The sequence below is a fragment of the Athene noctua genome, chromosome 7 (genome assembly GCF_965140245.1).
Source record: "Athene noctua chromosome 7, bAthNoc1.hap1.1, whole genome shotgun sequence".
Lineage (NCBI taxonomy): Eukaryota > Metazoa > Chordata > Aves > Strigiformes > Strigidae > Athene > Athene noctua.
Genome location: NC_134043.1, coordinates 29,705,712 through 29,719,957, shown reverse-complemented (window position 1 = coordinate 29,719,957; position 14,246 = coordinate 29,705,712). Strand labels below are relative to the sequence as shown.

The 14,246-nt window shown below is 50.3% G+C and overlaps 2 protein-coding genes across 2 annotated transcripts; one reads left to right on the top strand and one right to left on the bottom strand.

Annotated features, from left to right (window-relative positions):
- Positions 1 to 5,021: 5,021 nt before the first annotated feature.
- RAB17 (RAB17, member RAS oncogene family) lies at positions 5,022 to 12,012 on the top strand. The gene is made up of 6 exons (XM_074910693.1): positions 5,022 to 5,164; positions 8,533 to 8,692; positions 10,085 to 10,236; positions 10,674 to 10,799; positions 10,986 to 11,079; positions 11,556 to 12,012. Exons 2-6 carry the CDS (start codon positions 8,536 to 8,538, stop codon positions 11,651 to 11,653), a joined length of 627 nt encoding a protein of 208 aa, XP_074766794.1. The 5' UTR covers positions 5,022 to 5,164; positions 8,533 to 8,535; the 3' UTR covers positions 11,654 to 12,012.
- A 1,399-nt stretch (positions 12,013 to 13,411) lies between these two features.
- PRLH (prolactin releasing hormone) lies at positions 13,412 to 13,971 on the bottom strand. The gene is made up of 2 exons (XM_074910989.1): positions 13,872 to 13,971; positions 13,412 to 13,584 (listed from the first exon to the last, which is right to left on the bottom strand). Exons 1-2 carry the CDS (start codon positions 13,969 to 13,971, stop codon positions 13,412 to 13,414), a joined length of 273 nt encoding a protein of 90 aa, XP_074767090.1.
- Between the last annotated feature and the right edge of the window lie 275 nt (positions 13,972 to 14,246).

Here is a 14,246-nt window from a genome sequence, read left to right as displayed (position 1 = left end):
AAACAGTGCTCAGCTGAGCTGGGCTGCCAAGATCACAGCTGTATTCTTGAATCACACCAAATAAGAAGAATTGTGAGTGTTTCAGATGAGAATTGATCCATCAGGAACAACTTCACAGTATTCAGAGATCTCAGGGGTCCAAAAATGCTAAAGCTGAGACTAAGCAGTTAGCAGTTTCTGAGGAATACAAGGTCTTAGCATTGGTTTAAGCAGTGCGGGAGCCTCAATGGAGATGAGACCTTCTGTACTGGGCTGCCTGCACAGAGCAGCACACCTGGGAGCACATGTAAACTGAGAGGATGAGCCGAGAGGAGCAGGAGAAACAAGTCAGGGGAGACAAAATAACTCTTCCCATAGGCAAACAGCAGACAAATGGAAAACCTGAGTTTTTAGTCTTTGTTTTCAGCTCAGGATAGTGCCCTTATTACCAGACCCTGCTGCCTTTTCCACCCAACCACTCTTCCTTAAGCAAGGGGTGATTTACAGTGCTCATATAGATGATTCCTCACAGCAATCAGAGTCAGGAGGAACAAAGTACTACACGATCACCGAGAAAGAGCCCTCCAGGAGCTCCCAAACTGCTCAAGAAATATTTGTGTCCTTGTGACTCCTTTCACTCAGAGAAAGAGGGAAGGAGAGGCAACCTGCCCAAAGTTACACAGCAGGCATAGGCAGGAATACCAGATTATTGGAACGATTCTTGCATGTTTACTCTAGGAGTTTTATTTTGACCTGGTCAAAACAGTGCATCACTGAAATGTCACCATTTACTTCACAGTTAAAAATCAAAGAAGAAGGCTGAGGTGGAGCTGTGGGGGAAGTTCTACAAGGTGGTTCCAAGTGCTCATATCATGCATCGCTGGGCTGGAGCATTTGATTCATACCACCCCTGCGGCTAAACCTGTCCTGCAAATTCTTGTGGCATAATTACACCAGGCAAGCATAAAATTAAGTGCAGTCCCTAATCTCTGAAAAACAGCCAATGCCCAATTTCTACCAGTAAAGTTTATTTCAGGTGAGGTACTTTTCACTGCACAAGCACAGCTGAGCAAGGTGCATCCCTAGCTTTGTGCAGGTCACTTCTGGCACCCTGCCCATCCAATTTAGATGCAGTCAGAGTCTTCATTGGCAAACCACTTGCTGCTGAAGAGGTCTGATCCTGAGCATCCAGGACAGCAAGATATTTGCATGCTCAAGAAGCAGACAAGCAGACCAAGATGCTGTGCAAAAAAAGCTTTGGTTTATAACAAAGGTTCATGCCCTTGTTGTTTGGAGAACAGAGCCCATCCAAAGAAAAGCTGGCTGTCCTGATGCAGTTCTGGCAGGAGACCTCAGTCCATCTTTTTTGGACTCGCACTGACTGGTGTCTATTTAGTTGCACAGTTCAGAAATGAGACATCCCCGTTACCTGAAATCATAGAGGAGCTGTGCCCTCTAGTGGGGTCTGGCTCACCAGGAGCCGGAGAGGGGCCCAGCCAGGAGGTCCATGCAAGGGGCACGCTCCCCTGGGCTCACAAGGACTCTTAACACCAGCCAGGCCATAGCACTTTGTGTGGGCACCTCCTTTACACCTCCCCCTTTTATAAAAACCCTTAACAAAGGCATCTGAGATGTAACATCTGCTCTGGCAGATGAGACTGGTATGAAAATAACAGAACACAAGACGGGTGCTTACTGCAGCAGCACAAACTGGAAATGAAGTTTCTCTTAGCACCCACAAAGCAATCCTTACATAAGGCTTCAAAGCCTTCCAGCCAAGACCGAGAGCCTTGTTTTCCACTAAGAATTAGATGCTTAGTTTAGGTGCGTGATGTTACCATAGCCTGTAGGTTGAAAGCAGTGGGGAAATGGGAGCAGACATCACTCATTGCTTTGGGCAAGGATTCTTGCTGCAGCAATCCCAGCCTAAGGTATCCATGCCCCTAGCCCTGCCCAAACCCTGAAACACCTTTCTACCCCCTCTGCTGTGCCAGTGTGACTGTTCACAGGGTCACACTGAGACTCCTACTGAGGAACTGATCTACCCAAAGCCCTGGAAAAAAATGAGGCTTTAAGTCAGCTCAGTTCACAGCACAGCCTTGTGAAACCAGCTACAGGAGAGGGATGGGAGCACATAAACTGCTTCTGTGCTGAAAAAATGATACCAGCCTCAGACATTTTGGGTTTTCACAGGGTCGTTATAGCAATATCTTCAAAGGATCCCCAAAACCTGTTCTAGCTTCTGCAGAGCTGCGAGGAAGGGACCTGGGAAGCTAACACTTTCCTTGCCTTTGGCAAAAAAGCTGCAGGGTAAGATCTGCTCTCAGGCTGGAGGCATACATGGGTATAGTCAAGACAGTTTTGCTATGACGGTGCAAATCTGTACATGGACACATTCCCAAACAAAGAGAAATGTTCTCATTTGGCTGGCAGACCAAAACCTCACATGGTGATTCAACTTGGTGGGGGCACTGCTCCCATATGACATATGTGCAACTCTCGGGTGTCCGTACATGGCATTTCATCATAGACACGGGAAGTAACCGAGCCACAGCAGTCAGGCCTTGGAAGTCACAAGACATGCTCTTCATTTCAAAACTAGGATGACATTTATTTAAGCTTGATTGTAGGGCTCATGCTTTTCACCCTGCTCCCTATAACTACTAGGGCTAGATTGTGTAAAGTCTGTTTCACTTCTGGAAAAATATAGGAGCTGTTAGTTGAAGAAAAGACACTGATTATGACAAGATGAGCCACATAAATACAAAAACTATCTTCATTTATATTTTTAATTATCAAATCTTGCTGTTCTTACTCCAGACCTGTTATCCCAATGTATTATCGTGCTGCGGTCTCTAAAGATGTTAGAGCTTTAACAAGAGCAGCCTTCTCCAAAGCACCAAGCCCCAACTGCCTGTAGTAACTAGCTATTACCTTGATTAAAAGGCAGTAAAAGCCTTTTAGCAAGTAAAATAGAAGGGGGAGTGTCATCTCCCACCAGCTAGTCAACAAGCCATACTCCTGAAAACAAATTGCTTTGGCAGTCCCCGGCCTAAGTTATCTGAGTCCTTACTTTGGCACTTGACCAAAGCTAGGTCTGATGTGCGTCAGCAGAAATTGCCGTATTATAAAAGGTGGAGAAGGCCAGATCCCTGGCACAACATGGCTCTGGCCAGCCCCACACTCAGACTTCCCTGGTCCTCAAACCACTATGGTGGGGTGTGGGCTGCTTTTACTCCCCATGCCCTTGGTAGCTGGGCTGGCCTTGGACCCTGAAGCGTGGGGAAAAAGCCACCAACCCGTTCATCTATCTGTCCATCCACCCACCACCAAGCCCCAGCATGGGAAGCGGGGAAGGAGAGAGGGATTGCTGAAGGGGGACATGGTCACTAGCCCCACTAACAGTGACGACAGCCGTGGTCCCGCCTTGCCCGGCTTGTCAGTAGGTCTAAGGTTCACTGATCTCTGGTTGCCTCTCACCTTTGACACTGCTCCCCAGGAACCACCAGCTGGTTTCACTTTTATCTGTCTCCAGCATGGAGAGGCTCAGGCAACTGGACGGGGCCCTCACCCCTGACGCCACGGACTGGAGCACTGGGAGGAGAGCAAGGCTTCAGGAAGGTAAAGGCATCCTCTGCCAGGGGATTCCCTGCAGGGCAATCCCCAGCCATGAGCCACTATCCTTTCCCAGGTGTCTTTCCCAGATAAGTTCCCGGGACTCTTATCTCCCACTGGGAAGCAGCCCCGCATGCCAGCCACAAAGGGGCATCCACCGGGAAGGGTGGCACCATTTTCAGTGGCTCCCTGCCCAAGAGAAGGGATTTTAGAAGACCTAGGAAGCCTTCTGCCCTACCTCTATCCTCTCGGGAAGCCAAAGAGCTGCTGCGAAGGTCTTAGCATAACGCTTGATCTTACCCAGAGCCCAGGGCGGTCTCTGTTTATTGCTGTCTTATTTCCCCAAACCACTCTGGCTGCACAGTTAATGACCCTTATTTTGTTCCCCTTAGCTTTGAGAAAGGCTGATTACATTGAGAAATCAGCACTATGTAAATCTAACATTGTTTACTCATTAAGTCTTTACAGTTGGGATTTTTGTATCACCTGGTATCCTTGGCTTAAGTGAACTTTCCAAGCAGCCACACTCCTACCCCAGCACTGTGAGAGCTTTAGCACGTAGAAAGAGGCACCCAAAAGCAAAGGAGTGCTTTGAGATGAATACTAGAAGGTAACTGAGGAGGTAGGTGCACAACCACTATCCAGGGAAAAAAAAAAAATCTACACTTTTCAGAACCAAAAAGCATTGTGTCCCAAAATTTTAGGGCTAGATACTGCAGACTTATATGGATAGCACTGGGGTCCAGGTTTTTTTCAAGGAGCTCATTAATTGGTTCTTGTTCACTGCTGCACTCCTGCAGAAACCCCTCAAATGTCTTTAATGTTTTAGGATCATCTGAGAGCTTGTGGTTTAGAAAAGTTTAGACATCAGTTAGACATCATTAGACTTAAACGTCATTAATTCCCCAGGAAGTTCAGAGAGTCTTATAATACGTCTCAGTAGCTCCATCCTCAAAAGAATGCACGCCTTTTCTTTTTTTACTGTTTTCCTGTGGAAATAGAAGGCCTGACAATAATATACCAGGATCCCCCCTCCCCAGGTGACAAACACTACAGAGATACTAATTTATTGAGTGGCAAAAGCCAAGCCCTTGCTGTTGCATTCCTGTACAAATATCTTCTCATGTTTCTGTTTTTTATTACTAGCATTTATGTAAAATATGAGTTTGAGAGGATGCTCCTTAGATAAAGTCTACTTTCCTGCTAATTATAAACAACTGAGTCACCCTCATAAACAGATTTGTCAAGTTCCTTCTTGGAAACAGTGAGGGCAGGCAGTTCAAGTGCAGTATCACTGATCTGGCACTGCTGCAGTACCCGGCAAACAGATTACCTTTAAGTTGATTTACATTAAACCAGTGGGCTCCACAGGGGAAGCTGGTTAAGGCTGGACGGAGCTGCCTCCACATAATTACCCATTGCCCATGGGAAGGAGAGAGGAGACATCGAGACGAAGGAACGGGGGTGTCTGGCTGAGAACACAATTTCCTGGGTGCAGCGATGCTTTATTCCTTCATTAGGAAGTGAGAAATGGTTCTGCGTCACGGCCATTTTGGTACTCATCTTCTAGGTAAGTGTAAGATCAGGAAAGCCTGCCCTGAGTATCTGCTGCTAGACACAGCTGGCACAAAATATTAAGTTGTATCTGGAGACTAAATCCACCAACAGGATTTTTACAGATGATTGAAGAGAAATGCTTGTCTAGACTTATCTCCAGCTCTTTATATTGAAGGTTCAACTTTCCCTGCCCCTCAGCAGGGGCGTGCCCTCTAGGCATGAGGACAGGACTTGTAACGCCTCAGCTGTTCCCCAGGCTGCTCTCTAAGTTGCTGAGTTATTCTTTACCAGGATCAAACTAAAAAGACCTGAAATCCATCCGGCATCTAAGCAGTCCAAGTTCAGGTTACACTTCAGCCTTTCAAAGCCTGCATGGGAAAATTTGCTAAAGCCATTTTGCATGGAAGCATTGCTGACTTCTTCAGAGTTTTGAGTTTGCAGTGAGTTAACGCAAACTTATTCATGTTATGCCAACAGAAGCTTTCTGGTATGCTGATGCACTCTGCTGTGGCTTAACTCACAGGAATCAGTGGGAAAGTTGCTCTAACTGTTTCTCCTGGATATGGTCAGTCAGGCAGTCTCAGTCTGGGGAAGTCAGGGAGGTTTTCAGATGAAGAACGAGCTTCCTCTGCTTCATCAGCAGAACAGGGTGAAAGAGCAAGGATGCTCTTTGTTGTGAGGCAGCAGCACCGTTATCGCCATCTGGAGCAGGGATTGGTGACCCTGCCAGAGCAGCATCCTGGGTCTGTGGAGCTGACTCTAACCCTAACAGGGTCTTGCCTAGAGGCTCTTCTCCAGGGCGGGGAGCAGCTATAGAAGGGTGACTACCAGTCACATGAGATGTCTGGAGGGGTTTTCCTATAGTCCCTTAGCCAGCAAGCACAGAGTTTTACTCTGTAAGCTCCTTTCTTCCAACAAAACCAAAAAAGAACAGAATTTCCCCTGAATCCTATTTTCCATTGAATCAGAATAAAGTGACTTGTTTTGCTTACTTGCCATTCTCCTCAGGTTGAAAGGGAGACTCACATTCTGCCTCTTAATGTGGAAAAGCAATTTTTTCAGATGAGCTTTGGCACAACTCCCCATCTCTAATAGGTGTTTGTTAGTATGAAAAGTCTGCAAGGAAATTTCTGCCATTGCAGTAATTCTCAGGTGAGCTTTGTTTCAGCATCAATATAGCCTTCTAGGGTTAAATAGAGAGCAGCAGAGTGAAATAATGTGAAATTGAGTCTAATGCAGACAATCTTGGATGCTTTTCATGCAGGTTCTTGCTTCCCTGTGGAGTTCTATGGCATATCACCTATGGTAGCTAACGTAACTGCTCAGAAAGGATAGCAGTCTTATTTCCAGGCCTACAAAGAGGCATGTGATTAATACCAGAAGGAACACAGCCTTATGCTGTGCTGCAGGGTTTACTTTTTTCCTGCTTAAAAAACAAAACAAAACCCATCAGTAACTAGCCGTTCTGCACAAATCGCAATCCTGCTCTTCATCACCGGGCTGTATGAGCTGGTAGAGAAGATTTTACCCCTGTTTTTCAAGGGGACAAAAGCCATCTTAGGGAACAGAAGAACCACAGATACAGGCTTGGGTTCAACCAGCACTGTGGAATGCTTTTAATGACAGCCTGCTTTGATAACAGGCTCAGGGAAGGGAGAAGAATTAAAGGTCTGGAGCCTGACAGATTGCAGGGGGAAGGCAGGCAAAATAAAAGAGATGTGGGATGAGCAGCATGTGGGAACAAGAGGCTTTTGTCAGACGAGGGAGCCACAGAGACTTTCCCAGGCCAGGAGCTGCATTGCTAGTGTTGCTGTTAGATGTAGTACCTTTATAAAGGTACTACTTCTTGCTCACCTGCAAATTCTGCACGCCAGACTCCTGTGAGCCCCGGGTAGAAGTTGCAGTAATGGCACCAAATCTTCATTATAAGTCTTGCAGGTCCCTGCTCTCTGGATGACCAGGGCTTTCTTTGAAAGCACGCAGAGGAAAGCACCCCACGCCAGCAGCGTTTAATCTGGCATGGGAGGCTCTTCATCTGTCATGTAATATGACAAGAGGGTCAGGACATACAGGCAGGGACCAGCACCAGTACACTAACATTTCAGTGTCCTTCACAAGGCTCCTTTGCAGTCTTTGGGCATTGGAAGATTAGATCTATATAAGGAGGCACAACCTATCTCTGCACAAAGCAGTTACAGGCTTGCTGGTGGCATATTTCCCCTTTGCTGCTGCATGTGATGTGGGATTAGTGCATGTGAGGTCATCTCATGCCCTCTTCTGCTCAGTTCAACACCCCATGACCCTTCATCTTCAAGCTCTGCTTGAACCTCCCGCTCTTCTGCAGAGCTCTCCACTTGAGTTTAGTGTTTTTAGGGGAGGAGCTCTGCAAGGAGGAGCCAAGGCAAAGCTTTGACTAGCTGCAAGACAGTGTTATTCGCCACCCAGCACTGACAGCTCCCTCCGACAGTGAGGCAGTATCACTTCCTTGAACTCAAGGCTGGGAGAAAGGGAAACGTGCCACCCAGGAGTGTTCACACCGCCTGCCATCTTCCAGGCATATGGCCAACGCTCTGCAGCGACTCTCTTCAAGTCAGGTTTGAGGCCACTGCCATTACTTTGGGACATGCTACCACACTGTCCTGGGTCACCGTGCAGTGTAGCTCCACCCCAAGTAATGTGAAGTCACACTCCATGGTGCAATGGTCATGAGGGCATGAGATTTCATGGGCTTGATCTGCCCAGGGTTTCTTAATCCATGGTGGAGGAGCATGTGCTGTCTGCTTTCTGTGCTGCTGTCCCCAAGGGTGCTTGAGTCAGGTCCTCTCACTCCTGCTTCTTCACCCTGGTGAGCAACAGGCTGACTTGAAGTGTTGCCCATCAGCTCTTGGAATGCCCAGCCATCCCCCTGTCAGTGTCCTTAGCAAGCTGGTAGCAGCATCACCTCCATGCCTGAGTTCACCTCTCCTGGTATAACTTCTAGCAAGACCCTCATTAAGCATGGAACATCAGCCTAAGCTCTTCACCAGGACTTTGGGGAAGGAGGTGTGCTCAAGAGCAAGGCACTCCCATTGCCATTAACTTTCTCTAACGTGGCCTCTCTTTAAAAGGTATGTGCCCAATCCAATCTCCTTGTCTACATCCAAGAAGGCCTCTTTCATCAAATTTCTACCTAAAGATCTCCACCCTCTGGTCATAACTGACAGCAGCAGATGGTTTGATGTATTAAATTTGATTCAGGATATTAATGGTTTTGTTCTAGCCTGTTTTGAAGTTAAACCCCACCTGCCTCACTGGCACCAGTCGGGAGTTGATTCAGGAGGCTCAGCTGATGGAACTGGGATCACTGCAGATGTGTTTTGAACGGAGTTGGTTTCCTTGCAGGGCATGGCACAGAAAGCAATGCCGGGCACCTCCCTGGAGGGGATTCGTCCCACCTGCATCTACAAGATGGTTCTGTTGGGGAGCACATCAGTGGGAAAGTCAAGCCTAGCCTACCGATATGTGAAAAATGACTTCAGGGAGTCACTGCCGACTGTGGGATGTGAGTGAGTAGCTTCAATAGCTTGATGGCTCTGGACAAGACACCAGGCCTGATGCCTTTCCGTGCAGTAGGGTGGGATGCAGGAGAACAAGTTGGTATATTCTGCAGTAGCACAGACCCACTTTTGAACACAATACAGACTTGACCCAGAGCCAGACGTCCTCCATTGCTGTCACTTTCAGATCTCTGCAGCCCATTTTCCTCAGCACCAGGCTGTAAGCAAAGCCACATCCAAATTTCACAGGTTTGGTCTAGCGCTGGTTTTTAGAGTCAGATGAGCAGTGAAATGAGTGAAACCTGGGGTCCGAACTGCATGGCCTCATCTGCCCTATGCATGCCTGGTCCTGTGCTGCTCTCAGCTATTCAGACACCCCAGGAGAGTCTCTCCTGTATGTGTGCTGCCCCAGCCACAATGTCCCACTGGAGCAAGGAGGTTTTGGCTGGAGTGCAGAACAGGAGAGCCCAGGAGGGGGTGGCCAGCTGTGGCAGGACTCTCCCAGCCCTGCCTAATGGTAGGCTCACAGCAGTGCCTCATTCCTCCAGCCTGCCTGCAGAGAGGAGAGTGCAGATCTCCCCATGTCCTAGCCATCTGTGAACCCCATGCTCTGCCCCACTGGCAAAGGGGAGAACATCTGCCCCTGCACGTCCTGTCCTGACAAGCCATGCTGAACAACCCACATCTGAAGGCAGGCCATGTGCATGCTCATGCCTTGATGAAAACCACCTTGAGAGCTGCGAGAGCTCTGCTCCCTCTATGACCTCCCTTGGGCCAACATACCCACTTGGATCAAGCTACTTCCCTTGTATGTTCTCTTCAGCACAGCTTCCTAGAGTACCTAGATGTTACAGATGTTCATTTTACATGATATACCTAGGTTTTGCCCTAAGGAGGCACAGCAGGCACAGACGTTGTGGTCCCACCTGGAGCCTGAAGAGCAAACTGGAGGAGGAGAGTGAGGCACTGCAGCGCTGCTTCCTTTGTCACTCTGCATTGGTTCTGGCTGGTCCACAAGCAGCCATCTGCTACCCTCCAGTGGGAGCCTTTTCTGGTGGATATTCCTATTCACAGCTCTCACAGGTCTGACCTGCCAACAAGGTGGAGGTAGCTCTCTATTTAGGTGCTATTCTGCAAAGCTCAGACCTATCTGACATCAAAACTGGTCTGCATCCACCCAAACCTGCTTCCAGGAAGGGCTCTCAGCCTGCCACAGGCTGCCCTGCCTTGTGACATGCCATCCCATCAACAGTGTCAGTGCTTATGAGAAAACCATCCCATTTTTGTGCATTAGGGCATTGTTACTGGCCTTCGGGATGGGTTTGACCTCATGGCAGCAGATCTGAACTCTCTGTTCTGGCTGCAAGCAAATGTGCAGCCTACATCTTTGCTTGCAGGCTCCTTCTTCACACAGATGCTCAGTCTGGAGGAAGCCACCATCAAGTTTGAGATCTGGGACACGGCAGGCCAGGAGAAGTACCACAGTGTCTGCCACCTCTATTACCGGGGCGCTCACGCTGCTCTTCTCGTTTACGACATCACTAACAAGGTAAGGCAGGGGATGCTGATCCCATCTGTGCCAAAACTATGCCATGCTGCAGCAGCGCTGGTGGGGTAGAGGTGTCCAGATGATGGTGTTTGTCCTTGGTAGAGCAGAAAGCAGTACATGAGCACTGCCTGAGAAGATAAATGTCCTACTTGGGATGTGCCAGGGGCTGTCCCTGCCCATGCAGGACCATGCCACCACCCCAGGGGCGATTTCTGCTGCCATGCTGACAGGGTACATCCCATCCAAGGCTGATTTATCCCTAAAGGTATTTGAGGGTCAGTGACCTGTTTCCCTGAGAGAGAAGGCAATCAAAGCCTCCCCACCGCATCTCTTCCATCCCCTTTTGTCTGGTGCCACCTGTCCAGCTTTCCTATGCCCGAGACAAAGGGATTCAATCAATACCATATCACTGGGTAATTTTCTCTCCTTCTCTTCAGGAAACGTTCAACAGAGCAAAGCTGTGGCTGAGGGACCTGGAGAAGGAATTCCTTCCTGATGAAATCGTCATTGCTTTGGTGGGCAACAAGATGGACCTTGCTGCTGAGCGAGAAGTTTCCACTGAGGTGAGCAACTGTGATGAGCTCCCAGGCCTCCTCATTACCCCCTCACACCAGCAAGCACCGGGATATGTCCTAGCAAAGCCAAGAATTTAAAAGGCTTTCAGATACCTTCAAAGTCCTCGTACAATTACTGACCTGCCATGAAATGCCACCGTTAGACTAGGGGAATAACTGCTTGTCTTCACGTAGGAGGGGGAAGAATTTGCAAGGACCAAAGGCCTTCTGTTCATGGAGACGTCTGCAAAATCCAACCACCAAGTAAATGATATCTTTATGGCCATAGGTGAGTTGTGTGACAGCTCTGGGTGAGGGCAGAGGCAGGTGAACCACAAGCCTCAAACCTCTGCTTCAAGGCTGTCAGCGCCTTCCCCCTAGCAGAGCTGACCTTTCGTTGCTCGTGCTTGCCACTGAGGCCTTCTTCCCAGCCAGGAAGCTGCAAGGGTCACAGACAAAACAGTCCATGGATTCCGTGAAACATGCCACATCTCTTGGTGCAGAAAGATGTACAGATCCATCCCAGGATGCTCCAACATCAGAGAGGGATTTCAGGCCCTCTCCCAAAGCCAAAATTTCCTTTTACTTTAGTATCTAGGTGTAATGGTGTCCAGAGTGTAAATGTTCAGTAAAGGTCTAATGCAGTCACCATGAGATGGTACCAGTGGCCATCAGTGACTCCCCTGGGGTGGGTTGGGACAGCCATCACATCCCACCCCACCGGCAGGAGAAATGAGCCCTTTCTCACATTGTGTTTCTTCCTAGTGCAAGAGCTCCTGCAGCGGAAACGAGAGGAGGCGTCCAATCATGGGCTGTTAACAGTCAACCTGGAGGAGAGCAGGACAGGCACAGGGTGCTGCTGACCCTGAGGACGGGCAGCTCTGGACCTCAGCAGTGGCTGGATGAGGTCTCCAAGAGGAGCAGTGACAAAGCAGTGGGGACACAGAAGCGCAGGGGCAGCTCAGCTCAACCACCCTCCCCCTTGGAGTTTGGTTAGAGCCCATTCTGGGAGCATGGGGCCTCTTCAACTCTGCACCACTGGCTTCATCCAAGAGGTAAAGCACAGAGGTTGCTTTCTCCAACTTTCCTCTTCCAGAGAGGAGTGCGACCTGCCAGCCCTGACCAGTGACATCCCCACACCCCAGCTGCATGCCTCCTCCTCCATGTCCCTTCCCATGTGAAAAGGGGGATTTAACCTTGCAGATTGAAGCAGGTACATCCCGGTGGCTTTACACCCAGGCTGCAAATAAAGAGAATATTACTCTAAAGCCTTTTTTTTTTTTTTTTTACCTGAATGTCAGCCTGCAAGCGGGGACCACAGGAAGCCTGGATGTGGCAGGGACAGGAGCTGATGCTCCCCTCATCCCACCAGCCCCCACCCAACCCATTACAGGGGTCACAGCCCATTCTTTGGAGAAATCACTGTTTTATTGCCAATGTAAGAGCCAAAGAAAATGTGCACATTATGAATTACACTGCAGGAATGCACCTTGGCTGAAACAGGAGAGGGAAAAAAGCACCTGGGCTCTCTCCAGAAGCATGCTGGTGCCCGGCAAACAGGGGGTGTGTAGGACTCAGGAAATATGTTGTCCTTTCTGGGAGACCTGTGACAACACAGGCACAGCCATGGGCAAAGAGCATCACCACTCACCCTGTCTGCAGGGCCATGTAACAGCTGAGTTTTTGAGGCATGCCCTGATGGCAACATCAGCTGTGGGGCAAGGCTTGGCCAGGCTGCGCTTGGCCGCCAGGCTGTGTTTGGTCACAAGGCAGCAGACACCCTTGAGGATGTTGTCCATGGAGAAGAGGAGACCATACCACCCTTTTCTGAGGTTTTCCAGGTTAGGTCCCCGCAAGGGCCTGCCCTCAGCACCCCAATCAGCCAGGGACACCCACCTGCGATGCTTCCCCAGTGCTGAGCCACCATGTTCTTTCTCAGCAAAAAAAGCAGATTTACTGCCTTCTCTTGCCTAAATCTCCCTCATTAGGGCAGCTGGGAGACATTGGGTGCTAACTGTCACTCATCCCCCTCTGGCATCTGCCCCCTTCCTCCCAAGATTAACCCTTCCCTACCCAAACAGCCCTACACTCTCAATGCTGGGCCAGGAGCCACAGACAGGGATGCTGAGGATCACCCTTCTCTGTAGTCGCTCTTTCCCCAAAAGTGGAGAAGTTTTAGAATGATCTGTCTTGGGGACACAGCTTGTGAGGGGACATGCAGCACGATGGATAAGGCCCCACGTGCTCCCCAAGCGTTTCTGAGGCTGTGGAAATGGGGTGACTGTTTCTGACCCCGACACCATGGAAATGAAGGTGTTGGGGGCACCCATGGGTGCCAGCATGCTGTGGGGACCCCAGGGGATGCACCTGGGAAGGGGGGGGGGGGGGGGGGCCTCTGGAAGTTATTTTTAGGGTGTTTTGTGGGGTATGGGGGATAAACATGCTGTGTTGCGCAGAGGGAAGCACTGCCACACTGCACACGCTACCAGGGCAGGCTGCAAAATCATGGTCAGACCAACAATTTCTGGGGCTCCCCCCTGTCCCCCCCCCCGCTGCGTTTCAGAGCAGAGAGGCTGGGACACGGGGATGAGAGGCGAGGGGCTTTTATTGTCAACTTCAGCTCAGGGGCTCCGCTCCTCCCGGGGAGGCTGGGGGTGTGGGCGGGGGGGGCTGCAGGCTTGCCACCGGCCAGCCCCCCCAGGATGGGTGCCCACACCCAGGGCTTGCCGCCGCCCGAACCGGCCCACCGGCCTGATCCCACGGCCTGTGTACCAGGAGGGGTCGATGTCCGGATCTGCAAGGCAAAAGGCGAGGAACTTGTCAGGGGGTGATGGGGGAGGACATGGAGGGGGGACAGGGCATGGCACCCATGGGTGGCGGGGATGATGAACACCAGGGGAGCAGGAGAAAGGGGGTTAAGGGTGATAAAAGCTGTCACAAAGGCTGTTTCAAAGCAAACCTTTGCTTCTGCATAGTGACCTCCCGCCCTTGCCCCCAAATGTAACTGAGTCTGGGGATCCAGAGGGGGCTGGAGGCAGGGGGCTGGCTGCGGGGGGAGTCCCTTACTCCTGCTCTCCTTACTCCTGATTTCCATGGAGTGTTCACGGATGCGGCCCTGGGTGATGGGCAGGGTCAGGCAGACGAGCAGCAGGCACAGGAGGCAGGTGGCCCCCAGCTTCATCCCCGGCACTCTCTGACTGCGGTGTCTTGACCCCGAAGCCTCCCGGTCCCCAGTACTTCCCGCTCTTGCCACAAAGACGGTGGCCTTCGAGGTCGCTGCGGGAGCGAAGGAGTTTGACTGTGGCAGAGATAAACCCACTTGGGTTAAATGCTGGCAGGGTGAGCCCCCCATCAGGAGGGAGAGGCTGCGATGCAGGGGATGGGGCTGATGCCACAGGGCTGCCATCCCCATCACACCACCTTTGGGCCAGCAACAGTGCAAAGGGCTTGGGGCAG